Raw genomic sequence first — 23,971 nt, forward strand, 5'->3', positions numbered from 1 at the left:
TGTTGTGCATAGTCATAAATGATCGAAACATAAACATTAACATCCGTCCTCTGGCTCCTTTAGGATTCAGGACACCGATTTATCTGGAACCTCATATTGCAAAATATGCAACGGTACTCAATGTTCCCGATTTTGAAGGAGCTTTGGCCGCAAGATCCCTGCTGCGACTGCTGTTTTAAAACAAGAAATTCATAACTTTAATCGCTATACAAAACCGCTGCTGAAATACAAACTTACCCCAATGACAGCCGAATGCACTCCCGGAATATTTTCTGCTTCTGGTCATTTCCACTGCATGGAACGAAAAGAAAACTATCCCGAATCTTTCCATGGCTGATTAAAATACTTTTAAATTAAACGAAATAACAAAAGTACTATTCCAACTAATAAAAACTAAGGAAATGAAAATTTTCCTTTACGTGCGGTGCGGTCACCAACATAATGTTTATATTGATTTTCATCCGTCACACTATGTAATCAAATGGGGATACAATGGTAGGTTTACATTTCATTAATGTCCAAAATTAGCATTAATGGGAAATATAAGTTTATTTTTATAGGTTTATCATTTTTTTATACATTAAACCGAGTATTAAACTATCAGTTATCAAAATTTTAATGAATTTGTAAATCTTTAAAGAGATGCATTTAATAAGGAACGAACTATTTATTAAGAGCTGGGGTATCTGAGTTTTTCTTTTTGAGCTATCATAATTATGTTTAATCTTTAACTAATTGTACCAAAAAATGTTTGCTGTTGAATAAATATTTTGAAAGAAATTCATAAATTGATAAAATTACAAATTGACATGAAATTTGGCCTTTTAAAATGCCAGTGTTCTTGCAAACCGACCTCTTTTCTCTGTTTGGTTCAACGGGTTTCGTTGAGTTTCTCTGAATTTGACACTTCTACAGTTATCAATCTGAAAGAAAGAACTTTTAAATTTACGGGAAAGAGACACGCAAAATATTTTTAAATCAAACAAATAACTTTCGTTTTAGAGAAAATCGCTTTTATACTGAACAAATTGTAGCACTTTTCAATTTAAAAGTGCTTTATATTTAATAAAACTATTTTTATTCTTTGTGTGTAAACATAAGCGAACAATAAAAATATAATAGAATATATCGGAAACATTTAAATATATTGTTATTTTAATGTACGTACAATAAAGATCTTTTACAACCGTGAACATTTTACAATAAGCATACAATAGTTTGTATTGTTTGCCACACAATCTATTGTATTTCAATGGGTTATGTCATACAAGTTACTGTAAATTTTTATCCGGGTATCTACCAAAATTATAAGTCTTTCTCTGAATCTTGCTCTCGTGGTTCTACTACCAATCTGCCTATCTAAATACAATCTAAAACAATCTGCCATCACCAAGCAATTAAGTTTTACTTTGATCAAAATTCAATGCGAATAAATTTATTGCAACGTCTCTCTCCGACAAAGTGCGCAGAATTAAATATGATTCGAAAAGTAAAGTTCGCAACATTCTGACTTTGGATTTTTTGTTATGACTGATTGGAAATGCGTATTATTGAAAACAAATTGGAGTATTGAAAATAATTGGTTATTATCATTGCACCAAAAGGTTTTTCGTAGATTACGTCGGGCAGTCGTGTCTTGCACACAACCCTTCTGATTTTTTATACCAGTCAAATGTCAAAAAAATAAAACTGGTATAGGGTAAAACGACCTATTATGGAGGGGTTAAGCACCGTGTCGAAACAAAATTGATTACAAAAATTCTTCGAAAATTACCTGTTGGTCGACTTCCACATTGTAGTAGTTGAATAGGATGCTCGTTAACTATAGTTTCGTATATATTACGTCAATTGTGCTAAAATTATGTTGTTTTGTTTTTATCATAATAAAACAAACTACCGCAATAATAGGACGCAGTTGCCTATCGTTGCGATATTTTTTGAAGGTCAGTCCTATTGTTGCGGTATTGCATGTAATTCTTATGGAGAGCGATACAGCAACAATAGGACCTTAGCATTACCGCAATAATAGGCTCAAAGGATTCAAATTTTTAACGAAAAATGATGATTTTTCATCGTTTTGAACGGAATTTTTTCAAACAAAAGCTGTTCTAGTCGTTAATCCGAAGAGTTTTAGCGTACCCACAATTGTTTGCAACGGTATTATATCAAGAATGGACTTCTTTCACACTCTCGCAACATTAGGGCATACCACAACGATAGGACGTTATACCCTAACGCTCCGTTCTATTTTCTGCAGATTCGAACCACGATTGAATCACGAGATTCAAATATATTCCAATTGTTTTGGTGTATGAATGCATCATTTTATCTACGGATCAATCCACTTTGCAATTACAGCGCCTTTCTTGGCGCCAACATGATGATTCCTTTAATTGAAAATTTGAAAAACATGAATAGAACACTGCTGGGGAAACCAGCGAGTTTGTTCTATTTGGCTCCAGATTCAAACTAGAATAGTGGTCGAAAATTTGGAATGAAACTGAATCACTCCTGATTTCACCCTTAGAGTGAAATCAGCAGTGATTCAAATCGTTCGGGGCTGTCAGTTTGAATATGAATCTGGAACATTCATTTTCCCAGCAGCTGTTCTAGATTCATTTTTTATACCAGCCAAATGTCAAAAAAATAAAACTGGTATAACGCTCCGTTCTATTTTCTGAAGATTTCAACCACGATTGAATCAATTCAAATATTTTCCAATTGTTTGGTTTACGAATCCGTCATTTTATCTACGGATCAATCCACTTTGCAATTACGGCGTCTTTCTTGGCGCCAACATGATGATTTCATTTAATTGAAAATTTTAAGTGGAATAGAAGTGGATATTTTCGCGATTTTCGGTCGAGATATCGCGAAGGATTCGAAAGAAAATCGAATTAAGGCATTTCCGAATTGTCCTGCAGTGAAATTCCGGAGGTGAGATGATTCTCTAGCCAAGAAGCGCTGAGGGAGATTATCGTCATCAGTTCGGAGGTGGCGGCGCCCTGCAGTTAGCAGAGTGAGGTTATGCGGAAAAAAGAGTAGAAGGTGTCTGTGCACAGAATCGACAGCTTGAGTGTTGAAAGTGAGTGGAAGTAAGAAGAAGTTCTAGGATAGCAGTTGCAAGTTAACAAAAAGTGAGAATGATGACATTGGGAGTACATCCACCTAACTTTTTGGACTTAACAAGTAAACCAATGCCCGAAGATTTCGCAGATTTTCGGCAAGCATGGGAATATATGCGATTGCCGCGGAAATTCACGAAAAAAGTGAGGAGATAAAAGTAGCGTTGCTTAAAAATTTCCTGGGGACGGAAACAGTGAAAGTGTTGAATACGCTACTCACGCCGGCGGCACAAACAACACCTGCTGCAATCTTGACTGCACTCGAAGCGTAGTGCAGGGAGAGGGAGAAGATATAAATGAGTTCGTCACACGTCTGCGAAAGCTGGCAGAAAGTTGCAATTACGGACAGTTGAAAGATTCGCTTATCCGTGATCAGATCGTGTTTGGGATTCGTTCGTATGATACGAGGAAAACACTTTTGAAGACGGCGAAGTTGACTCTGAAGGCGGCCATCGATACCTGCCGTGCTCAGAAGCTGGTTGAAGACAGGATGGCAGCTATGAGCATCAAAGAAGAGCCACGCGACCCGGAACCAACACCGGAAGTGATCGCAAAAGTAAGCACAAGTGCGCGCAAGAAGTTCGTATCAGTCGGAGAAGTTTGTAAGTTCTGTGGGCGCAAAAATCACAAAATCGGTGACAGAGACAGTTGTCCGGCGAATGGCATAACGTGCCGGAAATGCAGGAAGCAAAACCATTATGCTAGAGTGTGCAAAGGGAGAAGCAACAATGATCACACGGAGGGATGGCGTGATGCATCCCCGTGTTCGAGCAAGCAAAAAAATTCGAAAAGGGTGAAGTTGATTGAAGAGAATGGTGAAGACAGTGATGATGAAGATTACATCACCAGTATCGAAGAGATGAATGTGATCGAAAAGAAGATAACGGCAGCATTGGGATTCGCTGCGAAGAGAGGTGAAGAGATGAAGAAGATTCGTTGTCAAATCGACACTGGAGCGTCCTGTAATGTAATTGCTAGTGAATATCTGAAGAAGGTGATGGGAAAAGTGCAAATAGAATCGAGTTCGACGAAGTTACGAGGTTTTGGGAGCCATATCGTTTCGGCCGTGGGAAAAGTTGTTCTTCGACACGAAAATGGAGGAAAAAGGTATAAAGTGGTGTTCCAAGTAGTCGATCTGGATCCGAATGTCCTCAAAATGCCGTTGATTGGGTTCAAAACCTGCATGGCGTTGGGCATAGTCAGTGTGCAGGATGTGAAACTGTGCGAAGAAAACTGGAAAATCAAGAAGTGGAAAAAATAATGAAGAAGTACGAAGAAGTGTACAACGGAGATGGAAAACTAGCAGGACAAGTGAGCATCGAGCTGGAAAACTGCGTAGCAAAACAGCAAGGACCGCGACGAGTGCCAGTTGCGGTGAGAGATGGACTAAAGTGTGAACTTGAAGAGTTAGAGAAGAGAGGCATTATTGCGAAAGTAGAAGAACCGACAGACTGGGCGAGTAATATTGTGATTGTGAAGAGGAATGAAAAACTGCGCATTTGTCTGGACCCAGTGTTTCTGAACCGGGCAATCAAGCGACCACGTTTCCAAATGACAACAGTAGAAGAAATTTTACCTGGGCCCTGTAGCATAATCAGACTAATAATATTAGCTACAAGTTACAAGTTACAAGTCAAAAAATTACAAGTACTTGTAATTTGTGTTGCATAAAAGTGATTCGCCAACTAATAATATTAGTACTTGTATTATTAGTAAGGTTGAAATGACAAGTCTGTCAGGTTCATTTACCTGTCAAAATTCATCCGACTGTTCACTGTCAATGCGGCGATAAATGATTTGTTTATGTTTTTCTGCAAGTTTTTGCATAGAATTCTGCGATAGATATACACGAAAAACGAATTTATTATCCTTCTCTCTTTAATGTATTGATTCAATCCGGTTTCTTGGTATTGGCATGGTATTGAAGTGATTTTCTACGTGGTTTTTATATGCGGATTTTGGGATTGACATGGGTTTCAGCTATTGCGATTTGTACTTGTGGGTTTCAATTTATGTGTTTTGCGAAACTTATGCGAATTTGGATTTTTTTTAGTCCAATAATTGAAATTGTTGAAACTATTATGAAATTTAGGCGATTTCTTGACAGATAAATCATTTCAAAATTTGAGTTCAAAATACTTACATAGGGGGAAAGACGGCTTTGGCAGGTTTTGTTCTATTATTGGCAAGGGGGTTTTTGTCGAAACAAAACTTGCCAAAGCCGTCATTCCCCCTAATATCGTATCAAATTTTATTAAAAATTTAAGTAGTTTTTCTTTATTTTCCATGATTGTTATCAAGAATAGGGCAAGATGCATGGCCCGACCCGAGATTGTTCAGTACAACAACTCACATTTGAATCAAGTCATTTTTAAGTAAACTAAAGCAGGGTGTCGACTACCTGGAAAAACCTGGAAAGTCAGGGAAAGTCAGGGAATTTCAATTTGAACCTGGAATGTCAGGGAAAGTCAGGGAAATTCGATTGAGGTCAGCAGGCCTGGTAGCGGGTCACTTTTTAGTGACTTGGTCACTTTTTTCGGGCTAGTCACTAAAAAGTCTCTTTTTTCGACCTCAAGTCACTAAAGTCACTTTTTCTCGCAAAAAGTCACTATTTTCAACTATTTCGAAACTATTGACTGAGATTTTTTTATAAGGCTTTATTCCATCGGAAGATGCTTTTTTTCATGACGGAAATGAAATTACGAACCTTGCAAAAATGATCGCTTTGTAACTTTGCCAGCCATTTAACTCGCTGCTCTTATTGGCATTTCAGTAGTAGCTAATTGTAGGTGTTTTACGTCACAATTTATAACTTGGTATAAAGTCATGCAAGGAGGACCCTGTCGATTTCGAGTTTTTTTTTAACTCAAACTTTATGCAGTAGGGGATGGTGGGGAGACTTGATTCTCCCCTGTTTTAGCAAGAACTAAAGTAGTATTGTTATAGTGTATTTTTATAATAGATCCTCTAGACATATAATCGTTATGTTGCGAGTTTTTTTTTAATTGACGACCTTATTTACTGTGTTTGCTCCTAAAGATGTTTTTAGTGGCCACGCAAAATTAGAATAACTTCTCCCAATAATGCCCAAATGCTATCATTTTTTCACAGCACAAATCCATAAATATTAGAGTGGGGCGCAGTTGTATGGAAACACGCAAATTTCTTCTAATTAAGTGAGATCAAGGTTTTTCTTTATCGTTTTGGGACCCCAATCAACTGTGGATAATATGGGCTCGATTGGTTGCGTCCTCGCTTTCCGCATCGCGTTTCAAATTTCTATGCAAATTAGTATGGGAAAACGTACTTTTTTGCATTTTTGCTCCTAGCGGCCTTAATTTATCTTCAATCACGTGACTCAATACGTGAGCATATAGTCCTCAAGATGCCGAAACAGTTTGCCGAAAAAGGCATGGAGCTGGAAGGTCCACAAAAAATGTTATTACGCTTCGAAAACTGTTTGTTCAAACCATATGCGAGAAATCAATGTTTCTGCCAGCACTACCGGACAACCTATGATTATCAGAGAACAAATCCCATCTTCTTTCTTGTCGGAATTTTTACTTTGTGAAATAATTCCGAATAACTCCCATTAGCTCCAAAGCCATATAAGATCAATAATTTCGAAATAACACTCAGTTAAATTATTGGTGCACGTAGTTTGGCAGTGCTGGCAGAATAAACGATTTTTCGCGTATGGTTGGTCTATAATATATAATATAATATTATATATTATATATTAATATGCCACTTGGTCTACTATGAACTAAAACCTCTAGAAGTAAAAATGCAAAAATATACGTTTTCCCATACTAATTTCCATACAAACTTCTAACACGATGCGGAAAGCGAGGAAGCAACCAATCGTGCTCAAACTCAAATGTTTGAGACCCAGAATGGTTTCGAAAAATCATTGATTTAAAAAATTGACCATGACGCCCCACTCTAATAAATATTCTAAATGACCTTCATTGATAAAAATGCCATCATTCCACCACAATTTCAGGATATTTGGATTTTAAGTTGTCTCAATTTGAGCAGACTTCCCTCATTGGGCATCCATATAAAAATTTGTCTAAAAAATTTAAGAAAGTTTAATTTGTTCTCAAGCGGCTATTTTTTTTGTAGATTTGACAGATGTGATGAAGGGTTTGCTCTAAATAAATATTTATTGAGTATCATAGATATCATAGCAAGGCGACCATCAAGTCTCCCAAATTTTGAAGATTGCATGCGCTGTCGAATTCCATAGTAAAAATGAATACGTTCATAAATCGTTCATGAATACGCACAGCAAGTTGGAAAACCTGCGTATTTGGATTAAAAATATTTACAAGTTCAGATAGCATGGTCCTCATTACAAGCAGGAGGTCGAGGGTTCAATCCCAGGCTCGTTGTACAGGAATCTCCATAATTTTTGTATGTTGTTCCTGTCCCACTGAAAATTCCAAATCGTAGAGTTCTCTGCATCTTTCTTAAGTAGGTGTTCAGCTAATCCAATGAGGAATAATTTTCAGAAAAGAAAAACAGGTGTTAAGAGTGATAAACATATTTCGCTTACTTCCAGTGGCGTAAAAAATTGATTTGCTGGCAGACTACTAGTTTTGAGTTGTCCTGCTTTTTACTGATATTGAGTTAAATTTCCGTGGGGTTAAAAGAGAGGGCAATACAAATTTACTTAGTCACTAAGTAGATACAAGTTAGCGAGTACGATTTTCGTTTTTCTTTCGTTCTAAGAGAAAAGAGTGGTGAGTGAAAGATGTTTTCCGCCACAAATTACGAAAAAATTATTGTCCTTCGACCGAAAAACGCCTGGTTTCGTCTCATCGAACTTGCAACTGAAATTGGAAGTCACTATTTGGTCACTTGTTCTGCAACTTAAAGTCACTATTTGGACCCTTTTTTCGTCAGCTTTGGTCACTAAAGTCACTATTTTGAGTGACTTCAGTCGCTACCAGCCCTGGGTCAGGGAAAAAATCACAAAATCCAATATTAAAAATTTATAGTGATTTTTTTTATTTCGAGCAATATGCTAAACACCTATGACAATGAAACGCTGAACCATTTTAATCCATTGAAATAGGATCAATAAAAGTACTGAAACTTCGGATCAGAATTAATATAGCGTTTTAGCTGGTAATCAGACTGTATAGCCGATAAACAAAACAATACTCCGAGGCAGTTACAGTCAACAACCACTTTCACTATCAAGCTTTGAAGCTTTTTTTGTGTGACCGTTGACAGTCTCTAGATTAAGAGTTTACTCCAGGCCCATTCCATGTACCCCATGGTAATCGAATTTATTTCTATTAATATCTAAGCAATAACACAGGCTCCAAATCAGTGTTGTTCAAATGATCACTGTTGAGGCCTGATACAAATAGATTTTTTAAGTCTTCTTCAATTTTTAAGATTATTTAGTTTGAGTGTCAGAGTCGTTTTGATTTTTTGTTTGCAGTTTCCTCATTTAGGCCCGATGCCCACGTAGCGTCTTTTCAACGCTGCGTGCACACGGCGTTAAAAGGACGCATGTGTGCATCGGGAAAAAGCGGTAACGCACCGTCGCCGCACCGATGCACTCCTGCGTTTTTTCAACGCCACGTGCACGCAGCGTTGAAAAAACGCTACGTGGGCATCGGCCCTTAGCGTTCAAATACTTAATCATCCATCGCGAGAGTCTTAATAAAATTATATTAGTCCGTTACAAATATTTAATTAACATTTTGACCTACTGGTCTCCGAAAGGTAAAGGGGGGGATAATACAAAATAAATATTGAAATGAAAAAAATAAAAAAAACCCTCGGATTTGTTAAATAAAAAAATCCTCAAAATTATCCGAATTTAATTTTGTTGCCCCCTCAAAATATTATTTTTTAGCAAAAAAAAATCCGAAGGGGGGAGACAAAATAGTTTTTAACCCTTTCCTTCCAATGGTAGCTGTGGAGCTCCATCAAATTTTGCACCTTCGAACTTTCTTCGAATTGGTTCAACAATAAAAAGCTATATTTGGCACAACCTAATGGTTTCATTAGACTGCAAATATAATCAATTTTGTGTAAAAATTGTGAAACTATTGAAAACAATCAATTAACTATTGATTTACAATCAAAAACTTTTTTTCGTTTTCCACTAATTTTAGCTATGCCAAATAACTTTTGTTCTAGCATTTTTTCCCTAGATGATTGCTTCCTATTGAAAACTTTGAAAAAAGTCGTGGGAAAGAGAGGGTTAAATGTTTGTATCGGCCTTAATGTGCTTATGATATTGGAAGAAATGCGATCTATCTTGATAAATTTAAATTACTGATTAGTAACCAACAATATATCATATTACCTTTTGATGAAAATGCAACGAAATTGAAAATTATCTAGTCTAAGCAGTCTAAACTGAATCAAATGGCTGAAATGTGCCATAGTTCAGTACCGATCCACAAATAATCATCAATAATGTTCAACATACAACCAAAAACTAGGTATTCAAAGGCTTGTTGAAAAAAAAACGCCTTTGACAATACTCCACAGCATCGGCAGCATCCCCAAACAAGATTCTGTAACTGTAGGGATAGGGATTGTTTTAAAAACATTTCGTAAACTTTCATTTGATGATGGCATCATATAATCATATAATCAGCTATCTCATGTACGTAGGTGGCGATGGTCTCAATAAAACGTTTTTTCGATACTCCTAACCATACTCGGAAGAAAGAAAAGGATAATGTTATTGTCAATGGAAATGTTTCAATTTTACATTCACTGCTTTTGATCTTTATAAAACAATTTTATCAGGAACTATTCTGGTTGATCTTTGAGAATTTTGTCCAGAAATTACTCCAGTGAAAATGCTTCGGGATATCTTGTGAAAATAATCCCTTCAGAAAATTTTCTAAATTACTTCAGAATTTCACTGGATTGGGGATTTCCAAGAGCTCGCTCAATAGTTTAATCCCGGAGCTTCTTGATGGATGTTATGTTTAATAGATTTCAATTCATACAAAAAATTATGCCAAGGAATCTTCAAACATGTTTCCACGAGTTTTTCAAAAAACTCCATTAGATGTTTCTTATAAAGTTTAATTGCTTGTTGTACTTGCCTAACATCTAGTTGATAGTAGTTGAACTTTTTATAAATAAAACAATCCTGGAATTCCAAGACAATCGATTAGCTTTTGGCAAACAACTAAAATTCAATAAAATAAATTGAGTAGGTGTAGCTCCCCTTAGCATATGAGACTAGTTATAACACTTTTTCACAAACATGACCTTTTTTTATATTTTTCCATGGGGCCTTCGGCAAAGGCCACAATCGACAAATATTAAACGACTTGAGTGTATTCAGACCAACATATTTAAAGTATTGCATGGTTAGAATGTTTTTCTAGGCTGTAAGTGCTGCATGGATTTATGTGATCTTGTAGGGAATGTATTCTTGATTATCTGGAAGATTGCAGCGTCCGTGACTATTTTTAGAAGTCCATTAACTCCACATAGAGTGAATAAGAATTCTTACTTCGTAAGTATTCTTGAGACCCAATGGAGGTTTCTCGATGTCCACAAAACTACCTAATTCGTAAGTTTTTTTTAACGGAATTAGAAGTATTTCTAGAAGCTCCCACGATAGTTCAAAAAGTTGTTCTGAAGTCGTGTCAAAAGAGTTGTGTCAGTATTCTTGGAGGTCTATTGCGACTCCAGAAAGTCCGTGGGAATTTGCAATGGTGGATAAATGCACCAGAAAGTTCATAACATTGGAGTAAGTTTTGGAAAGATGTGAATTATGAAAACCTTTGAGGAGTTCTGAGCATGAGCATTATGACCGCACAATTCGTAGTTGCTACTCCGTCATTGACTGAACTTGCGAAATTGTACACAATGAATGGGGCTTGGAATTAGCTACCCATTCTCAATGTACACGTTTCGGGAGCTCAAATATTTAAAGTCAATAACGGCGCCGGCCACGTCCTTACGGTCATATAGGAATGGAAGGATTGTTTGTCCGACTCTCGTTGCTACTAGAGACCGAGTATACCTCTGCATCTCCACGATTGTCTTGGGATAGGATATCGTTTTAGTTACAAAGGATAATTTATCTGGATTCACTTCGGTAAGTGATGCGATCTATGGGATGGGAAATAACACTAATACGAGGTAAAAGTTAAAACATGCACGTCCGGTGGCATATGAAAACTGAGGAGATTCTCGTTTTGGAAGACCGCACGGAAGCGCAGCACTCTGTACTAACTTGCTCGATGGCTACAGCAAATTATTAAATAAGGCGCTTTTTTCGACAGCGTGCGACATGCGCATGAGCCACCGAACACAATATAGATATTTTATTTCTTTCTCGACGACTAAAACACGCACTGCACTTTTTTGTTCGATAGCTATTCTTATTACCGGCCGCGCAATGCAGAACACAATTATTCGGCCGATCACGCGATCGTTCTGCTGTCTGAAACAAGAGAAATCTCGCACTGAACTGGTTAACTTTATTACCGGCCGCGAAATGCAGAACACAATTATTCGGTCGATCACGCGATTGTTCTGCTGTCCGAAACAAGATAAATCTCGCACTGAACTCAGAAAATCTTTCAGGAGTTCTGCGCATTTGCTTGATTCTTTGTGAACGACCAGAATTTCCTACTAAATTCTACATATCTTTAATGTTCTGCTTCTAGAAGTCATAAGGCTTCCAGTAACTCAGGAATATGGATAGGAATCAAACATGCAGAGATCTAGAAATAGGAAAAAAAACCTTTTTCATACCTGGAATTTTTCGAGAAATGGTCTGGAAAGTCAGGGAATTTCATTCTCAAATTTGAGTCGACACCCTGTAAAGTTAGTAAACTTTGCTCTGGGTAATATGTTTTTACGTGGATTAAGGTAAACAACGTGGTGTTAGAAGAGTCATTTTACACTAAATTGACGTCAGCACTTAAAGTATTTCTGCTTCCTCATGAGTTTTTTGAAAAATTTCATAATTCTCAGTTTTGTATTAGAACAAGAAATTTATTCTTAGTGCATAGTATTTCACTGTATGATAATTTAATGCACTTTGGATAATAGTTTCTTTTTATTTTAAGTCGTTAAAACAATAAAACGATGCAGGAAAAGATGTATATTTGCTTTCCACAGCTGAAATAATAAAATAAAAGCTACTTGTAAATTAAATTACAGCACCATTCATACTTGTAAAAGAAACTACAAGCCAACGCTAATAATTTGTACTTGTATTTTCTTTATGCAACAGTTACTTGTAAATTCCACTAATATTATTAGTGCGCTTTACTTGTAATATTAGACTTGTAATTTGATACTTGTAGATTCATTATGCAACAGAAAAATACAAGTTACAAGCTACTCTACTAATATTATTAGTGAAATTTCGATTATGCTACAGGCCCCTGAACTACATGACGTGAAAGTGTTTTCAACGCTGGACATTCGAAACGGGTTCTGGCATGTTGAATTGACGGACGAAAGTAGTAAGGTGACGGCGTTTTGGACGCCATTTGGGCGGTATGTGTGGAAACGATTGCCATTTGGATTGTCCTGTTCGCCAGAGATTTTCCAGGCCAAGCTGCAACAAGCGTTGCACGGCTTGAAGGGAATTGAAGTGTTAGTGGACGATATTTTGTGTGTTGGACGTGGACCAACGAACAAAGAAGCCGTTGCAGATCACAACAGGAACCTGGAAGCGCTACTACAGCGTTGCCAAAATAAGGGAATTAAGCTGAACCGATCGAAGAGCAAGCTGAATCAAACGGAAGTGAGCTTTTTCGGTCATGTGCTATCGAAAGAAGGACTCAAACCGGATCCAAACAAAACAGCAGCGATTCGGAATATGCCGGAACCAAGAGATGCAGCTGAACTTCTACGATTTCTTGGCCTAGCAACATACATCAAATTCATACCGAAGCTATCGGAAATGAGCCGACCGCTTAGAGAAGTACTGATTGCAGAGGAGTGGCAGTGGGGAAAGCAGCAAGCCAAAGCTTTTGGCGCAATCAAGAAGACAATAGGCGCTATCTATCCGCTAAGCCGCTATCCGATGTTCCGAAGCGAATACAGCGAATGATTTTGAGTCTGCAGCGGTACGATTTACAAGTCCAATACGTCAAGGGGAAGGATTTGATTCTGGCCGACACACCGTCTCGAAACATCGACATCAAAAATACTGCGAGAAGTGAGGAAGGTGATCCGCTTTGGAAAACTATCGAAGAGGTGAATGCATTGGATAGCGTCGACATCCAGCTAGAGCGGATAAAACAATCTACTCAGAAGGATGAAACGTGCCAGATTCTGAAGCAATACATCGTCCATGGCTGGCCGAACGATAAAGCATCGGTAAATGAGTGCGTGAAACCCTTCTTTGCGTTTCGATCAGAATTGGTGATCCAGGAAGGCGTAATCCTGAGGGGAAACCGCATAGTGGTGCCTAACAATAGTCGTCTCGAAGTTCTGAAGCTCTTGCACTATAGTCATCAAGGAGAGCAAGCGACGCTCCGCAAGGCAAGAGATATCGGCCTAATATCAATGATCACGTGCAAAATATGATCAAAAACTGCCGCGTCTGCAACCAGTACAAGGACTGTCAGCGGTGTGAACCTATGCAGAGCACGGAAGTTCCGGAACACCCGTTCCAAATAGTATCGATGGACTTAGGAGAACTGACACACGAAGCGAGGAAGAAGATTTTGCTAGTGTCGGTAGATCATTTCTCCAACTACTTCGAGGTGGACTTCCTGTGCAGTCAGAGAACAACGGAGCTGATTGATCATTGCAAGAAAAACTTTAGTCGGATGGGTATTCCACGTAAAATTATCACCAAGTCAGCGCAACAGTTCCTAAGCCAAGAGTGGAAGCAATTCATGACAGACTACGGCATTTCTCATGTGACAAGTGCACCGTACCACCACGAGTCCAACGGAAAAGCCGAGTCTGCGATCAAGATTGCGAAGAACATCATCAAAAATGCTCTGCAAGACAAGAAGGACATTTGGCTGGCTATATTAGATTGGAGAAACACACCACAGCTGGATGGTTACACGCCGTCGCAAAAAGCGATGGGAAGAAGGACGAGAGGCATCCTTCCTGTTGCGAGTGACCAACTGCAAATTCGAGCTGTGGATACTAAAAGAGTTCGAAACAACATCGAGCTACGGAAAGTGAAATCAAAATTTTACCATGACCGAAAATCTCAGGAGTTGCCGAAGCTGATGATGGGTCAAGCGGTATTTGTTCAACTGAAGCCGGAGAAAACACCCGAGTGGACCCGAGGAAAGATTATGGAATTGTTGAGCGACAGGGACTATCAGGTGTTGGCGAACGGTGGAAGCTACCGCCGAAACAGAAAGTTCATAAGGGATGCGTACTCTACCGTGCAGCAACAAGAACCAACACATCAAGAATCCAGTGGGCGGAGCATTGCTTCGCCAAGTGCTTTCTACAGCATGGCGGAAGACAGTTGGAATCCGATCTCAAGCACTCCGAAACCAGTAGATCGAATATCAAAGGAATCAGAGGAACTATCGACCCAATCGCTAGCACAGCAGCACACAACGATGAGACCAGCTACACCGATTCCGTTAGGCGAAACAGATAGACCAAGGCGAACGGTACGTCGACCAATTAGGTTCGGTGATTTCGAGCTGGACCAAGTTTGTTCTAAAGAAGGGGGATGTTAGAATGTGTAAAAATATCATATAGGGTGGGTGTACCAATTGTCGCCATACATAAGAACAACTATTTTTAAAGAAATAAGTAAAAGCCATGTAGGTGGACTTTATATATCAAGTGAAAGATTTTACTTCCTGCTCCTTAGAACAGCTGTAAAAACCTCAATAAAATTTGTTATAATCCTCAAAATTGAATAATCTATCATATGAACGCATGCACCAGTTGTGGCACTATTCTTAATTTTGGTTCCTTATTTGGCAAATCCCATTGTTTTCTTATGGGACTGGCCAAATTGGGACCACTAGTGCGACAACTGGTGCAAAGGACGTCAAAAATTAAGCAAAATCAATTTTTACAATTATGCTTTGCTTGTTTTGGAGGAAATCAAAGGTGTTATCGTATCATATGAATATGCTTTATCGAACGGGGAAAAATGTACGCTATATCGAGTGACGTTATATCGAAGATTACCGCGCCGTAGCATGTGGTTGGCCAGGTTGGCCCCGCCAAGGTCGCCAGCCTGTTGGGGCACCAAAATCCAGAAATATGCTATGAGAAATAGAACACTTATATTAGTTAAAATCGCAATTCATAACAAAATTACGCAATTCATAAATAAATTATTATGAATCTTCGACTGATTATTCCACCAACAGTGTTTCTTATACGCAGTTACCTTCCCGAGTAATCAAGCGTCGATGGGCGTGTGGTCTACATACCGGCCTCCCGACCCCGACGTCCATGGTTCGAACCCAGTCTGCCGCATTTCACTTTTTTTCAAATAAAAATCATCATTCATAAGGCATTCCCGTAATGCTGGGTAGACACCTTTACGTGGTGTGTTACGGGGTAAGATCTACCACGGTCACATTGCCAGCTACAGGCAAATCCTGACCCAACGAAAACCTTCCCCAATTTCCAATTCTGTAGTACTTATGAAATTTTCGATAAGTCATTAAGTAAATACTACACAAATCCTTCCTTATAATTTCCTAGATGCTTTCCGACCACAAATAGTAATACTCATATCCCTGTAATGTTTTTCTTAGATTGGAATCAAGGATTAAACCCCCTCTTGATTTCTGATAGCAGTCTGGAAAAGCATTTCAAAAATAACATGAGTATAATTAAAGTGACCAATCTTCTAATGTTGTGCTAGTACTTCTTTTATTTTCAGAATTGTCATCACATCTATCACCGAGGAAAGAAGCTTACGTTACCGTTTACTAATGATGAAATCCTTCTTTTCTAATTTATAGTGAACGTAGTTATTCTGAACACGACGACAACCATCACTTGCCGAATGGAGCATTTCATAACTTTTAAATAGCTTCGCTCCCAACGAAAAATTCATTAATATTATATTTCATTACTATTTATACTAACAGGAAGCGTTTGGTACGGGAGGTCCACGCTTTCTTCCTTTCCCCTCGATTTCATGGTATGGATCGACTTGAAGGTTTACAAATTCTGAAGTCGCTCAGTATCTAGAAATCATCTCTGCGGTACATACTGCGTAGTTGGCCTGGCCGTATGAAAAGAAAAATGACGGAATTTAGAAACCGTCATTTTCCAGGATGCTTTCAAGTATTGGCTGCGCAAGTATGAGATTAGATTAGATTAGATAAAAATCATCATTCATAAGGCAACATATTCAAATTCATACCGATGCCTTGTGGCAAATTTTCATAAGGTGTTTGATTGAAAATCATACATCCATTTTCCTCAGTGTACATAATGCTTTACAGCAGTAAGGACAAATTAAACTAAAAATCGTTTCAAAAGATTTAGCTCTTTCCAGTGGATTTTTTCAAAATCTACATCTATAGGGAAGACCGGGGCTGGTTGGTCGAAGTGGCAGGCTGACCGAGTGACATTTTAAGGCGCATTTAAGGCTTATTATAATGTTTTGGGTGGGGTATTAGATCGAATGTAATTTCAGGTATTTTATTGTTTCCGTTTACTCACGTTCACGTTTTTTGCTATTTTGGTTCGAGTGAGTAAATTTTTTGCCGACTTTTGTGTGGTCTGTTTGGCCGAGTTGAAAACTTAGTAAATACCAATCGGCACTATTTTTTACCGATTCCTCATTAAAAGCAGCATTGAACAAAAAAATGCTCGAGGAAATTATAGTAATGTAAATTTGGTTTACTAAAAATGTTTTAAAAAGACTAAAAATTACAGAGTTAGAATTTTTTTACGTGCCTAAAAATTACAAAACTATACACTACACACTACATTTTTCCAATTCTAAACATTGCCACCACTAATTGATTTGATGTGTTTCACTTGTTTTAACAAACTCTGCCAACTTACCCCAGCCCTGGGGTTGATTGACGGAATTTTTCGTCGCATTTGATTTGTTATAACTTTTTACTCAATTTGTGTTCATCGATGAAAATCCCTCCCCTCGGATATGTGATCTTGCCGCGATGGGTGGGCTTACGCTATTAGCACTGATATGGCAACCAAAGACATATCCTGTCGTGGTGGTATCACATGTTGACTATTTTTGTTTGGGGCCGCGTCACATATCTGGCATTGGCGCACTGATTTACCGCATGTGCATGTGATCCAACAAACGTCGTCTCTTGGAGCAGTCAGACAGAGGCCTGTTTCATCAGTAATAATGATGTGAGTTCTCTTCTTTTCGGCAATACTTTTCTGATGCTTTCCCTGTGACGCTGAGTCGTAGCCACGCTTACATTTAGCTAGCTATGAATTTATTGAAAAACAAAGTATTAAATGATTAATTATTTTAGAGCGTCTTAGGGGAAATGCTACAAGGTTAAAAGACTATTATTCTTCCATTTACTTCCACTATTCACTTTTTATGTATCAACAAACAAATACGTATTTCGTTTCCTACTTGGAAACTTCTTCAGTGTTTGTTATCGACACTGCTTAAGAATATTGACGAAACAATGACTTAGGTAAACAAAGTGATTTGACGAACGCATAACCTACACCCAGAACAAACAAAGGTAATTAATTTTCAATCTGCATAAATAAAAGTAATGAAATAGAACACTAGTACGCAATTATTTTTTATATTTTCAATGTGGTCACAAAAAGCTAACAATTTAAATGACTCATAATTGGACTATATGACTTTTCAAACCACATCAGCTGCTTCCAAGACAAAAGAAGAAGACATTACTTTTAAAAACTAGAAAACGTTGTACTAGAATTTTTGAAATTATCATTTTGATCATTGACTAGTTTGCATTCAATTACATTTTGCATTAGTGTCGAGTCGACTCCAAATCCGAACCTCACTTCACCCCATCCTTATCCTACCCCATGGCGTTCAAGTGGTCTGCAAGGACTTTGGATTGACTTGCGCTCTCATTGCCCCACCAAACGCTGCAAAATGAAAATGAAAATGAAATTTGTGTTCATCGATGAAAATATGTCACAAATGTGCTCAAGACTTGTATATTTATGACAGTGAAAACCGTTTTTTGAAAAGTCGAACCAGATTTAGAACAGACATTATGGAAGCAAAACTCGGCCAACCAGCCCCGGTCTCCCTTAATCAGCCTGTTGTTAAGCCCTAATACTCTAAAGATTGATTCCGAGAAGTAGTAATATGGATTTTATGTAGATTTGAGATCATTTTCCTGTTTTATTTAGAGATCCTTCCTGTGGACCGATTCCAACTAGAAAAATTAAAACGATGATGCGTATTCCAAGTGTTGGTACTCATCTAAGATTTTTTTTCTGGCTATTAAATTGGAGAAGATGAATATCTATCTAGTCCATTGTTGGATTTCTTGATCCTTCTGCTTCTGATGGCAATTCCAACCATCGACTAATCCACTTCAGAGTTGGATTTAATTCACCCAACTATATCCTTAGCCTCTTACCCAGAAACTCCTATCCCTACCTCCCCGTGGTGCTGGCCGGGATACGAGCAACCTTAGGGAAGATCGGGTAACCAAACCCGGTGGGAACTATGGTCGTATGCTGACAGGGAAGGGGGAGTTTGCTCCTCTCCGGAGGTGCAAATCTTATTGAGCGTCTGTTCTCCATGTCAGGATCGGCTCACAACAGCGTCTGTTCTCCATGTCATCGTCCGAGTGCCAGCGAGGGACTCTAAGTGAAACTGAATGTGCAGGTTGAGGATCAAAGGCCGGTTCTTCAACTTCAGCATAATCAACGTCCATAGCCCACACTCTGGAAGCACTGATGATGATAAGGACGCATTCTACGCGCAGCTGGAACGTGACTACGACAGCTGCCCAAGCCACGACGTCAAAATCATCATAGAGGATTTGAACGCTCAGGTTGGCCAAGAGGAGGAGTTTAGACCGACTATTGGGAAGTTCAGCGCTCACCGGCTGACGAACGAAAACGGCCTACGACTAATTGATTTCGCCGCCTCCAAGAACATGGCCATTCGCAGCACCTACTTCCAACACAGCCTCCCGTATCGGTACACCTGGAGATCACCACTGCAGACAGAATCACAAATCTACCACGTTCTGATTGATGGACGGCACTTCTCCGACATTATCGACGTCAGGACATATCGTGGCGCTAACATCGACTCTGACCACTATCAGGTGATGGTTAAACTGCGCCCAAAACTATCCGTCATCAACAATGTTCGGTACCGACGACCGCCGCGGTACGACCTAGAGCGACTGCAGCAACCTGATGTCGCCACTGCATACGCGCAGCATCTCGAGGCAGCGTTGCCGGAAGAGGGTGAGCTCGATGGGGCCCCTCTTGAGGACTACTGGAATACAGTCAAAGCAGCCATTAACGACGCAGCAGAGAACAACGTCGGGTATATGGATCGAAGTCGACGGAGCGATTGGTTCGATGAAGAGTGCAGACAGATTCTGGAGGAGAAGGACGCAGCGCGAGCGGTCGCGCTGCAGCAAGGTACCCGGCAGAACGTGGAACGTTATAGACGGAAGCGGAGACAGCAGGCTCGCCTTTTTCAGGAGAAGAAATGCCGCCTGGAAGAAGCGGAGTGTGAGGAGATGGAACAGCTGTGCCGTTCTCAAGAAACCTGCAAGTTCTATTTCTAGTTCAATTCTACACGCAAGTGGGAAGTTATCAAGCCGGCTTCGTTGACGGCCGCTCGACAACGGACCAGATCTTTACTGTACGGCAAATCCTTCAAAAATGCCGTGAATACCAGGTCCCAACGCATCATCTGTTCGTTGATTTCAAGGCGGCATACGACAGTATAGACCGCGTAGAGCTATGGAAAATTATGGACGAGAACAGCTTCCCTGTGAAGCTTACCAGACTGATCAAAGCAACGGTGGATGGTGTGCAAAACTGTGTGAAGATTTCGGGCGAACACTCCAGTTCGTAGATAAAATTTCCTTACATTCTTATTTGGCAACAAATCTTCTTTTTCTTCTTATAAGCATTACATCCCCCACTGGGACATTGTCGCCTAGTTGCTTAGTGTTCATTCAGCTGCCACAGTTATTAACTGCGAGGTTTCTAAGCCAAGTTACCATTTTTGCATTCGTATATCATGAGGCTAACACGATGATACTTTTATGCCCAGGGAAGTCGAGACAATTTCCAAACCGAAGATTGGCTAGACCGGCACCGGGAATCTAACCCAGCCGCCCTCAGCATGATCTTGCTTGATAGCTGCGCATCTTTCCGCTAGGCTAAGGAGGGCCCCTAGCCGCTAGGCAACACATAATTTCTACAAATATCTATTGCACTTCGTTACTTTATTGCGTTGCGTTGCGTTGTAGCGGAGTATTTCGTAGATTGCATACTGATAGTTGTCATGTATATTCTTTACCTTTCTTACTCCAATTGCTTATGGATTTCCATTTGGGATTCAATGGAAATCCAATTGGGGGTCCAAAATGATAAAACATGAAAGCTATCATTGCCGGCCACGCCCATCTTCTCCGTTACTAGGAAAGGGAAGGAAATGATGATATGACATCTACTTAACGAGAGGCCAGCGACTCACCGACGCCCTCATAGATGTCAAGGAATTGGATGGTGGGTAGGGTATGTGGTTTAGGAGTATCATTATAAGCAAATGATAGAAAATTTTCTAAGAAATTTATGTCACTCCATTATCCTTGCCGATGATTTTCCTCGGATGGGGCGAAGGTATTAGCCTTGCCCTGGCTAATAGCCTAGGTTTAAGCGCCTTTGCTCGCTCTCTGAAACGAAAAAAGAGCAAAAAGAAATTAAATTCCCCTTCCCCCCTGATATGATAATGATTTTGATCAACAAATGAATTCTAAGTGGATGAATAAATGATGAAACGGCTGCAAACAAGCCTCTATTGTCGTAGCAGAAGCAAACCCGCCTCAATACGACAGGCAGCAGCACATGTTTGTGATTCAAACTATGATTGGCTATACTATTCGTTGGTTCAAATATTAAAAAGTTTATGAATATCCAAGCATGTTTAAAGTTATATTGTCATTATTGCAGATTTGGTTAAAATCATCATTGGACCAAACGCAACTTGCATATTTATTCAAGGGTGAGTCAGCCAGGGGCTAAAAGCCTCTTAAATAAAGACAATAGTAATAATAACTTGTACATTATTGCGCCTGGCACATTCTCACCCTCCTTGTAGAGTGCGTTGCACGTGGCTACGAACCACTTTATGAAGTATTAATAATAATAAAATTCGACAAAGTAATAACAGAGTATCGTAATATAATAAGCAGGTAGCCTTCTATTTAAAAGTCAGTTGGTAAGATGTGAATTTTAATAATATTTCGATAGGTTAAAAGTGTACCTCAAGATTCGTAACAGTTTCTGAAATATTTAGAGTGGAAACACTTTTCATTTTTGCCTCAATCTTACTCCCAAGGCCCAATGTCACCCGAACGACGGTACACTAGAATAGAACTGAGAATCAGTATATTTTTATGCCACATAGATTTAAGTTTCGGAGTCGCGGATTTGATTGACGGCAGAAAAGGCTTGATTCAATATTTATAGGCGAAAATTATGCCCCTAACAAACCTAACATTACACTTTGTTTTGTATATAAAATCTATTGAAAGGAAGACTTACCTTTTTTATCTCGAATAATTTGAAACACCTTACCAAATTAAAAATAAGTCCACACCATTAGTTACTTCCTTCGCTATTTTATGTTAATGTTCATTTAGACCCAGAGACGACAGTTGAGAAATCTCATTTGTGGTAGGTACAGTTTGATGACTTGTTTGACTTTTTGATGGATGATTACAAATGATCCATGCAGCCATCCACTTATTGCTCCATCCAAACACTTCAGAAGGTTCACAACAGCTAAACTTCAATAGCAGAAACATATTCAGCTCGTCGCATTCAAAGACCACCACTTTCATTTGACGTGCACAATGTTTTGATTATAAAACAACAAAATAAAAAAATAGAATTACCTCAGCTCAGATTTGAATAACATACCTTTGCTTGAAAGTCCTTCGTCTTACCATGACTCCATCTCACACTTCGAAATACCTCTTGAAATAAGCAGAACAGATGTCATCTATTTTTAGAACAACACCGATATCGCTCCACTTTTAAATCAATAGCATTGAACCTGTGAATTCAATAGCATAGCACTTTCAATTCTAGTGGAGACATTATTGGTGCTGATCGAAGTGCTAATCATTTCAACATCCAGTGAGTAGCACTTGGATCAACAGTGTTGATGTTATGGAATTGTCTGCATTCAACACACTTGTGAAAGGTGTGACACCACTTCAAAATCAAAGGAATATCATTTTCAATAATAGTGATTTTAAAGTTGATCATTCAATAGATGGAACAGTTAAATTGAGCGTGTTGATTTTTTACCGTGTATAAATGGTTCCATTCTCCTTTCCAACTTCACTTCCTCTTCCTTTCCCCTTTTCACTTCCTTTTCCGTCAGGTAAATGATGAGAAAGGCCAGTGAAGGCGATGGCACAAATCTCCCATATTGAGGGGAACGTGCCTCCTGAGCCGACGTTCTGATACCTGATACCTGAGGTTCACAACAGCTAAACTTCAATAGCAGAAACATATTCAGAATAAATACCAGCCGAAGGAAAAATTGCTGATCTATTGCACTTCGTTACTTTATTATTTAGAAAAAAAAACAGACCTTAGTAGCCTAAGAATTAAAAAAAAAATCTGGTTTTAGAAGTCTTTTAAGGACAAGCCTCTCGGAATCCAAAACTAAATGCACTTTCGTTTTCAAGGGCACCCTATGCAAAACATCAGCCACGCACAACTGTCATTTTTATTATTCCACGCACTTAAGCTGGAATAGCAAAAATGACAGTTGTGCATCGCTTTGCGCCGGGGATTAAGACAATGTGATGGACTTTCGTTCAACATTGCGCTAGAAGGTGTCATGCGGAGAGCCGGGTGTAACAGCCGGGGTTACGATTTTCAACAGATCCAGTCAATTTATTTGTTTCGCGGATGACATGGACATTGTCGGCCGATCATTTGCAAAGGTGGCAGAACTGTACACCCGCCTGAAACGTGAAGCAACAATAGTTGGGCTGGTGGTGAATGCGTCAAAGACAAAGTACATGCTTGTGGGCGGAACCGAGCGCGACAGGGCCCGTCTGGGACGCAGTGTTACGATAGACGGGGATACCTTCGAGGTGGTCGAGGAATTCGTCTATCTCGGATCCCTGCGAACGGCTGATAACAATGTCAGTCGTGAAATACGAAGGCGCATCATCTGTGGAAGTCGGGCCTACTACGGGCTCTAGAAGAAACTGCGGTCAAAAAAGATTCGCCACCGCACCAAATGTGTCATGTATAAGACGTTAATAAGACCGGTAGTCCTCTACGGACATGAAACATGGACAATGCTCGAGGAGGACTTGCAAGCACTCGGAGTATTCGAGAGACGGGTGCTTAGGACCATCTTTGGCGGTGTGCAAGAAGACGGTGTGTGGCGGCGAAAAATGAACCATGAGCTCGCCCAGCTCTACGGCGAACCCAGTATTCAGAAGATAGCTAAAGCCGGAAGGATACGATGGGCAGGGCATGTTGCAAAAATGCCGAACAGCAACCCTGTAAAGATGGTGTTCGCTTCTGATTCGGCAGGGACGAGACGACGTGGAGCGCAGCGAGCGAAATGGGCAGACCAGGTGCAAAACGACTTGGCGAGCGTGGGGCGTATTCGAGGATGGAGAGATGCGGTCTCGAACCGTGTATTGTGGCGT

The 23,971-nt window shown here is 39.4% G+C and overlaps 1 protein-coding gene across 4 annotated transcripts in view; it reads left to right on the top strand.

Moving 5' to 3' along the window:
• LOC134211146 (uncharacterized) overlaps positions 1-23,971 on the top strand; it is a 57,370-nt gene that overhangs the window by 16,562 nt on the left and 16,837 nt on the right. The window contains exon 1 of one of the 4 annotated variants that reach the window (XM_062687786.1): positions 12,550-14,737. The exons of 2 other annotated variants lie outside the window; for them this stretch is intronic. In XM_062687786.1, the coding sequence (XP_062543770.1) occupies positions 13,673-14,737 (1,065 nt within the window). In that variant the 5' untranslated portion in view covers positions 12,550-13,672. Of the gene's footprint in view, positions 1-12,549; positions 14,738-23,971 lie in introns of those variants that run through there. One more of the 4 variants, XM_062687787.1, reaches the window with a different exon arrangement.

Source organism: Armigeres subalbatus, chromosome 2 (genome assembly GCF_024139115.2).
Source record: "Armigeres subalbatus isolate Guangzhou_Male chromosome 2, GZ_Asu_2, whole genome shotgun sequence".
NCBI classification, from domain to species: Eukaryota; Metazoa; Arthropoda; class Insecta; order Diptera; family Culicidae; genus Armigeres; species Armigeres subalbatus.